Source organism: Coptis chinensis, chromosome 8 (assembly GCF_015680905.1).
Source record: "Coptis chinensis isolate HL-2020 chromosome 8, ASM1568090v1, whole genome shotgun sequence".
NCBI lineage: Eukaryota > Viridiplantae > Streptophyta > Magnoliopsida > Ranunculales > Ranunculaceae > Coptis > Coptis chinensis.
The window spans coordinates 46,561,392-46,571,101 of NC_141463.1; the positions used below are offsets into that span (position 1 = coordinate 46,561,392).

The 9,710-nt window shown below is 36.8% G+C and overlaps 1 protein-coding gene across 1 annotated transcript; it reads left to right on the forward strand.

The window, feature by feature from the left end:
• The first annotated feature begins 717 nt into the window (after positions 1 to 717).
• Positions 718 to 1,401, forward strand: LOC147481671 (uncharacterized). The gene has a single exon (XM_086579006.1). The coding sequence runs from the start codon at positions 718 to 720 to the stop codon at positions 1,399 to 1,401; it is 684 nt and encodes a 227-aa protein (XP_086435132.1).
• The last annotated feature ends 8,309 nt before the right edge of the window (positions 1,402 to 9,710 follow it).

Sequence of the window (9,710 nt, forward strand, 5' to 3'; positions counted from 1 at the left end):
CAACCTTATTTTAACTTCTAAGAGTAGCTGTCTTGAAATCTATAGGTTTGTTTCTTAAAATCTATAGCTTGTCTTGAAAGAATTACCTTTCCAAAATTTCACATATGTTATTCACTTATTTGACTTTCTTTCTTCAATTCTTAATCTAGCTAGTTTTTCATTTCATATGCGTTTGGAATTGTGGAAATCAGCATAAGTAGAAAGTCATAACAATTTTGAAATTTTATTCCTCTACTTTGAGCCCTAAGGTGAGCTGAACCAAGCTGTTCCTTCCTCTAGTACGTTGGCTTGAATTTGTCGATATTTGATTCGAAGGTTGGTTACTTGACTTAACTGGCATTAGTCGAGATGGTTAAGTAGTCGGTTCTATGAATCAGTATATCTTTTAGTAGTTAGGTGTAGTTTTATTGGATTTCCAAGTTATGACAGGATTTAAGTTTATGAAATGTAGAAAATACAAAGGAAACTCTGCCGAAATTTTTGTAGGATTTTTCCGTCTCTGTGTAGTTTGGGTTTTGCTTAGTTGGTCTATATCGTCCCGAAGTTTTGTAATAATTGTAGATGCCACGTGTCTTTGGTATTCAGTAACTCTTTTATTGTTTGATTGTTTTATTATTCTCTTATCTCTTATCTCTTTGGAAATGCTAGGGCTAGTTATTCTTGTGTGCGCGCATCTGTGCTGAAGATTCCTACGTGAAGAAATCATCATAAGAAAAGATGATGAAATTAGTCTTAGCAGAAAAGATGATGAAATCGGTCTCAGCAGAAAACGTCTCTGAAATCAATGAGAGTTATATTGATAAAAGCATGGGAATAATGATGGTCAATGGTCCGAACGAGACGATGGGTAAAGTTCTAGAGTTCTTCCAAGAGGCAAAGGATCATGATCATAGAAAAGGAGAGGATCTTCTTGATTCAGTGTTGTTTGTTGGGAAGTACTTGGCGGAATCACCCTTTGCCTGCATGCTAAAGGCTCTGGATCTTCTCGAGTACCTTCTTTCCATCAAAGGTGAGGATGAACCAAGACCATTCTATTATGTTTTATTTATGCTTCCCCTATTGTCCCAAATAACAACTTCCATTGAAGGATGTAAAATCCTGGCTTCAACCAAAGGGCTGCAATATGTTGTAGATTGCCTAATCAAGATGATGGATGCGTTTTATGGTAGTGATGGGGAGGATACTAGTGGGAGCATGATTTTGGCAAGTGATGTAATTGAACACATCCTATTGACAACTGATGAAGTGGATTGGAGTTGTGTTGGTCGTCTCCTGAAGACGTTAGAGTGTTGGATAGACTCTATAGGCGAGGCATCTATGGACATCAGGGTTGCAGGCCTTCACGCTCTCATCGTGGATTCAATCACAACAGAAGATCTAATAGATGTGTTATATGATTGAACGCTCAGTGCAAGTGCAACAAGTATTGTAATATGTAGAAAAAAAAATTCAAGATTCATTGTTAAAGAATGAAAAGTTAATGTAATATGTAGGAATTCTGAGGTGTATTTTTGAGCATTATAGAGTAATTTATATTAAAAGTACAACTGTGAGGGAATAATATATTTATATATATTATGCACATGTCCAACACGAATCATGAAAACTCATGGAAGATCGTTACAACATAACACCTCGTCCAGAACGAGGTGACAACCTGGCACATGCACGGTAACGCTCAACGTAGCTGTGTTAGTTAAAGTCGTAGCATCAGTCGCACTCATGAATACACTGTCTAAAAGTTCATTTATTCTCATCAAGACAAGGACCTGAGCTGACAGAGGAAAGGGGGGACGCATTGCCAGAGGAGAGGAACTACGTTTGACTTGATTCAAGTTCATCACAAAAACTTGATATGTAGGCAGCTCGTCCCAAAGCGAGCTCAGTCAAAACTCGACCCATCACAATCTTCCCCATTATTCACACTTGTAAGGACTGATCAAATTCAACCTTTACAATGACCACATTCAAAGAAAATATAGATATTTGTCGATATTTGTGGATATTTATTGATATTTGTCGATATTTGTCGATATATCATGATATATCCACGATATTTGCAGTCAGAAATACCCACACATAGTCTGTGGATATTTGTCGATATTTATCGATATATCCACAATATTTGCAAATGCCCCAATGTAATATATCCCCACAAAGGGGGATATATCCACAATACATATCCATAAATCAGAAGTCGATATTTTGCCATATTCTGATATTTTGTACTATGCGCCAGGGTGTACCCTGGGACCCCCTGGCTCCGCCACTATTGTATTCGATGCACTTTTGACAATCATATGGTATGTTATGGGGCAAATCTCCTACCCAATGACGTGGCATATGAGGGGAGGTCGGGAATAGCATGTAAGGAAAAAGGAACAGAGGAACCGTGAGAAGGCGGTGGAATACTAGCTAGGTTGAAAGGCACGTGGCAGCCATTCAATGCAAGTTGAAGTTAACGACCAAGAAGTATCAATCAGGCCAGCAGTAGTAGTAGAAAAGAGAGATATGAAGGGTCCATGAAAGTTAGAGGATGAGAAGTAGATAAACGATGAGGTCAGTTTGATCCCCCCCCCCCAAAGGGTTACGTAGGCAACCTGATGGAGGTTCAACTGAATTGTTAAAGTGCTAAACTTTCCCCTTAATGTAATAACAATAGAATACAAGGAAACTTCAATGCATATCAGATCCGCCACCATCAATAGGAGTGAGTGAGAGGTTAAAGGTAGAAATATTAAGGTTTAGAAGAGAGAGAGAAAAGGAGCTACGAGGTAGAGAGGTCATTGTTAGTTATTCCACCATTTCGGGCTAATAAGGTGTATGCAGCTCAATGATAGGATAACTTCAACCAACACCCTCAATGATAACAATACCTAATAACTTATCTAATTTTTTTGTTGCAGCTCTTGGGGAAAACGATACCAATCGATCCCCACTAAGATAGTTTGTATATGGACACTCTAAACTGCAATCAAAATCTAAGCTTTCTGATATACGTAAAAATAATAGATCTCTCTAACTTGTTCTTATGCTATCAATTATTATTTTCTACTCTCAACATATATATTCACACAATATATAGAGTACGGAATTGTTCTACTCTTAATTCTCTAGACCTAAACGAATTCAACTAATGGCAAACAAAGAAATAGCGGTGAGAGTAATATTCATAGATGTGAATTTATACTAATTTAAACTACAACAATTAAATATAAACTATGAATATAGAGGAGAAATTAGAGAGAGTTTGAATCCACCTTAATTAATACCTAACATACTAGTATAGAGTTGTTTTGAAACCATAATAATCTTTATGTTTTCACACAAAGTTCAAACATTAATGTTAGGCCTTTAATGATTCCTAATTATTAATGGTATCTCTAGTCATATAATAATTAGCATGAGAGGAAGTTTAAACCCATTCTCATGGCGGATTAACTATCATCTAGCCTAGGTTAATTCTACTTATGACTAAGTCACTACAAGAAAATGAACTTTTGCCCACGAATACCTGGTATTTTTACCCACGGTCATGAACCCTTGCATATTCGCCTACGAATTTTGACCGTAGGAAATAAGTTTCTCCTCGTTCCGTTGGTTCAATATTGTTAGCCACAACTTCACTATTTGCTTTAACCGTGGGTGCAGCCACGAGAGAAACCATCGGGTAAGATTTTTTCACCTTGAAGGCTATTCTATGTGTATTAACCGTGGGGATAGGGCTCTAAAATTTTGGGCAGGTCGACTAGTTTTCTTCCCCCCAACACGAGCACACTTAATTAATAGAAAAAAAAAAAAGACTAGATAGTTCCAAATGAGGCAACTATTTTCTACTTCACCCACTTAGCTTCGTCTCCCACGCCACCGCCAGTTAACCTTTTTCTCTATTTTTTTTTCCTTCTCTCATCTCAATAAAGGTAGTTATTTCAAGCACCGATTTTTTTGCATTCATTCAATCACCGATTTTTCAAACACCGATTTATTTCAAGCACCGATTTATCTGACAAAATTTTAATTTTCTTAGGATTTACATGTGTTGATTGTTTATTGCAGTGCTTATGTTATGGGTTAGTATGTTATGGATTTTGCTTACTTTGGTGGTGTTATGGATTAATGTGTTTAGGCCTATATGGAGTTGACTTGTACTCATCGAATATGGTGTTTATGTTTTGCTTTAATTTTCACAAGTGCCTTCACTCATTATTTTACTATTGTGCTAAATCTTTAATTGTTTATTTATGGAAATGTGATGGTTGCTTATTTTGGCTTGGATAATGAAAAAAACCTTTTAGAGTATTTTTGGGAGAGCTACCAAAAAAAAACACCAAGCAACTTTAGGAGCAATATCAAATTTTCAACATCAAACTACGCAGTTTTAGATAAACCGCGACATATAGCCCACGCGGTTTTCCCAAAACCGTGCCATAGAAGCCCATCTGACAGGTCCAAGCTCATGCGGTTTTGAGAAAACCGCGTCATGTATCGCACATAAACTTTTTTCTTTCCCAATCTCTAGCGTGGTTTTCTAATTGGGCCATAAAAGCCCAATTAGAAGCCCAAACCCGCGTGGTTTTGGCAAAACCGCATGAGTGATTTGATACAGCACCAAACCTGGGACCAAATATTGGCCGATTTGGTGTTTGGTTTGGTGTTCTTTTGGTGTTTTCATCAACATGTGACTCTCCTAAAGTTGAAAAAACACCAAATTGTTGGAAATTTGGTATTTGTTGCTAAGTTGATATCACTCCTAAAGATGCTCTGTATTAATTTCAGCTTAAGGATTGTTTGATGTTGCTGGTAAAAACCAGCCAATTACTCACATACTTGAGCTAATTAGTGTTAGTTGAGTTGGTAACGAAAGCCAGTACGGTACGTGTTGGGCACTATGAATTTAGGATCCATTCTTTTGCAAACCATAAGCAGATTATAGCTAAAATTAATCATACCCATATGTTTTCCACCACATTGAACACACTTCGGACAACCATAAGCAGATTTTAACTGCGCGCTCATCAACGTTGTGTCGATCTTGACATGTAAATAGTTGAATGTCCTAATGCCAACCACTAGCCAATAGGTTTTTTTTTCTCATAAAATGTAAAATAAAATAAATCTTCTAGGATTAATCAAAAGGTTGACATGGGGTTTTGAGAAAACAAATGGAACTTTAGTGTGATGTTGTATGTATGTATGAATATGTATTCTGTTATGTGTGGTAAATTAACTTTCTCAAGTGTAGTTACTTGTAGAAAGTTGAACAAAGACTCTTAGTTGCGTGTAACTTAATCAATTGCATGTGCTTGTCTATTTAATTTATTTTTAACCCATACCGCTTTCTTTTTTACGTTTCACATGCATTTAATATGAGAATAGTTAGGTTTTCAGTTAATCACAACCATGTTAGATCATATAAACTGGTATTGGTAGATCCCATCTCTTCTTCAGTAGTCCATTGCAGAGACTACTCACCATCTCATCATCTAAAATGCTACATGGACTTGACTATGGTTACCAATGCTATTGTGATTTCCATATAAGTTTACCAGTAAATTGCATCCTACAGAAATACGTTATCTAATTCTTAACACTAGCTAGTACCGATCAAGAAAAAAAAGTTATTAAGACTAGTGTTTTTACGAAATAGTTTATTCCGATCCGAAAGGGTACTCTAATATATATGCATGGAATTGATACAATATTATGTCTAACATTTTTGAATGTTATGTGTATATTTTATTTATTTTTAGATACACCATGGAAGATTCTATTCCAATCGATATTCTCTATTTAATTATATCTTTTGCCTCCACCTCTCTATTTGTCTCGAGAATCTAATGTTAAAAGAGTCAAACTTGTACACAATTCTCCCTTTCTTCTAAATATCTTTTCCCTTTTTCTCAAAATATGTCTCATTCCCAACTTCTCTCTTTCAAAAATTGTCAAAAATGTCTTCCATTACAAACAAAAACCCTCCACCTAGTAAGACTAGATGGATCAGTTTCAATGATCATGTGCAAACACTTCCTAAAGAACTGCAGCTAAAGATATGGACACATACTAAAAATTATTTCTGGTTTAGGTAAGAGTTCATACGCACATAAGAGACGAACTATGACAAAAAGCTGGTGCTCGAACTGTCAAACACCAACTTGTCCCGGTCTTCAACCTTATAGTGAAAATTTAGTTTTCAAGGTTTTCATGTGCCAGCCACCTTGCTCATAGAGCACAGCTGAAGAGAGTAATCCAACCATCTGGTTGGGATTGAACCAAGTTTTCAAAAACTTCAAAGTCTTGGGAATCTGACTTAAAACGACCCACCTTTTTAAAATTTTAGTCAAACTTATTCAAAACACAAAAAACTTAATTAAAATTTTCCTTCTTTTGTTTGTATATATTTCCCTACAGTTCTTTTTCGATTCCTTCCCTCATCTATTTTTTATCCACTATTGGATGTTAGCATACCCTATAATGTTGTGTTGCATTTTTAATGCTGATCATTTTGGTACCTCACGGGTCAAAATCGGATAAGTAACGAAGCATGAATCGGCTTTTAAAGTTGGCAAGGCACTAAGGACAAGATCGGAATTACCTGATTTCATTTGGGCTTGGGCCAAAAATTCGTTTAACCCAAAGAGGCACATGAAAGGCACGTGCCATCAAACCTATTTAAGCCACGCGACTACCCGACCGCCTTCATCTTCCCCAAGAATTTCCAACCCTAGTCGCACCTAACCGCGTGCACGACCGTCCCTCGGCAACTTGCGACCGCCCGCTCACCCCAAACACCACCACTCCAATTTTTCATAGCCTGCTCCATTTTTAGCCCCCATTCCAACTCAAATCCCCAATTTTATCAATCCCTAATTTAAATGGCGCGAGTTCTAAAAATCGTGTCGAAGCAAAAATTTCAAAACCTCTTCAATTCCGATCTATTAGAAGTGCACTTCAAGGCTGAGATTAGGAGAAGAGGATAGGAACCTTTGGTTTTGTTGGAAGGTGCAAGTTATTCTCCCTCTCTTACTCTTTCGTTTTATAACCATATGCAAAGAGAGGAGGATGACCGTGTTATGGTTGTAAAGGATGGACGCTCGCTTGAGCTCACTAAGGAGGATGGACGTTCTGGGGATTCCTTTGAAGGTCTATGCTAGGACGGAACAGTCCCCAGACTACAAGACCATCAACGTGATGATGGTCAAAATGCTTCTCAAGGGGTGAAAAACCCCAAGTCACACTACGCGTTTCAGAGTTCACTGCGAAAGAATCAATTGGCGGTATCTCAATGGATAGACTTCAACCAGATAGGCTTAATCAAGCCTTCTGATATTGGTAAGGCGATGCTCCATATATGGATTCTTCAAGAGCAGAAGAAGAACTTCTGCATCGTCTCCTTTGTTTGGGAGTAACTCTGCAAACCCAAGAAGTCCACCACCCCTCTACCAGTGTTGGTCACTAGGATCATGCAGCACTGGGGTTCGATGCTACAGACGCCCTAGTGGAGGTCAAGGACGCTACCACAGGTCCTATCTATGTCCACTGCATCCAGAAATTATGGTATCCACCTACCGCCAGAGCCGCTAACTAAGCACGCCCTACTAAGCAAGTGGACTACTTTGCTGAAGATATCACTCGACAGTTCACTCAGCCCATGGACGGAATTCACTTTCCCCATAGAAGCCAAAGGATTCTGCACCAGCACATCCACTAGCTAAGGCAAACACAGGGAGTCATTATAGCAGCACAGCAGACCCTAAGAGAGGAGCAGCAGACTTTCCAACAGGAGCAGCGACGTTTTCAACACAATGTCACTAGAACACTGCAGAGCATTAGAGATGTGCTCCCGCATAGTGATAGACACGCTAGGACCCGACGTCATCAAGGAGAAGGATCTTCTCGACGTTGTGACGAGTCACGCACGGATTCTGACTAGGCAGCTCCCTAGTGTCCGTATAGATAGTTATGTATTTATTTTTTATGCACCTATGACGTTTAGTATAATATGCATATTTAATTGTATCTGCTTGTTTTATTTGTTTTTCTTGTAGAATTTGGTATATGAGTATAAGGTAATACAAATACATCATGCCAAAATTTTCCATTTTTCTTTTATGCATTTCATATGTTTTCAAAAAAAAAAAAAAAAAAAAAAAAATAGTAGAATAATTATCCTTAGTAGAATAAATCATGTATTTCTCATTCTATATCAAACAACACACGCCCCAAACTTATTTGGGGGTGGTGTATTTTCATCATGAAGAACAGAATACTGGTGTATCACCATTTTTGCTCATGTTTCTATGGTAATCTATTTCCTTATCTCTTCATACTTTGATAACAAAACATATTTCTATTTGGGGGTGGTATAGTAATATTTTACAAAAACTAGGCATTTTCTATAATAGATATAATAATATATTTCTTCCTTTTTAAAAAACTTTTCAAAAAAGACCAAAAATATTTTTGTGTTTAGTATTAAAAAGTCTTATTTCCTTTTTCTATGATGAATAAAAAGTCTAGAAGTCTCATTATAGCAATAGAGTAAGGACTTGTTCTTCGAACTTAGACTAATATACGTACAATAGTTTACGCATCTTTTCATGAATGACATGCATCAGCATTTGATTGTATATAACATTGAGTATCCGAGACCAAGGTTAGAACAATTAAGTTCCATATTCTGTGAGAATCTAGCCAAAAGCCTCATCTGAATGATTATTGAGTAATGACACAAAGGATGTCCAGATAGAAAGACCACACGTCAACTTGCTTGATCACCATGCCATATCTTAAAAGAGATCGATAAAGCCAAATAAACGTTAAAAACTCAAAAAGATATAGTTTTCCTCTAGTTACCCCTTTTGAGCCTTCACCATTTCCTAAAAGCCTTTTTATTCTTCGCCATAAATCCTTAACCCATTACAACACACAATAAAAAGCTTACCCAGCTGACGAGTTGAGAATTGGATGGATATCAGAAAAAGAGAAGAGAAGACCTTGTACAAAAAAAGATCAGTTAGTTGTTTCGAAAAGAAAAGAAAGACCCATCAAAAAACCAAAACTCCAAAAGATTCAAAGGAGTCAAAAATCGAATCTCCCAAAAGTTCAAAATCAAAAGGAGACGATATCAAAAACAAAAGCAAAGTTAGAACTCCCAAAATTAAAATTCATATGGAGGCACAAAGCCGAAGGGCTAAAGAATCACAATTCGGAAGCAAAGAACAAAATGAGGTTCTTTTATGGTTATAAGTATCTTGAAGACCCAATTTCATAACTTATCAAAAAAAAAATTCCCTTCTTTTTTCTTTCTAAATCATCACCCTAGCCCTGTAACTCCAAATAAAATACATATAACTCAATTAGGAATAGGATGGTGTGATACTAAGCATTGTCACCAAATTCGGCATTTTTTTTTAAAAAAACGCGTTTAAACCCCGTTTAATTGACAAGGCGTCTTGTTCCAGTTTAAAACCTGGATTTTTCAAAATATCGCATTTTAAACTTAAAAAACATTTAAAACCCGAGATTTTGAAAATCTCCCTGATAAACGTAAAATTGAATAATTTACCTACGAAATGAACGATGAAACTCAAAACGCAAGTGAAACTAAACTTAATTACGCGTTGCTATCAAAGATTTCTATACTCTCAATTCTATTGAAATAGAGTGGAGTAAAAAGTTCGTTCCACTCTTAGTTCTTTAGCATTCAAGTT

Coding starts and splice junctions, on each gene's coding strand:
- LOC147481671 (XM_086579006.1), top strand. CDS start 718: ATGATGAAATTAGTCTTAGCAGAAAAGATGATGAAATCGGTCTCAGCA.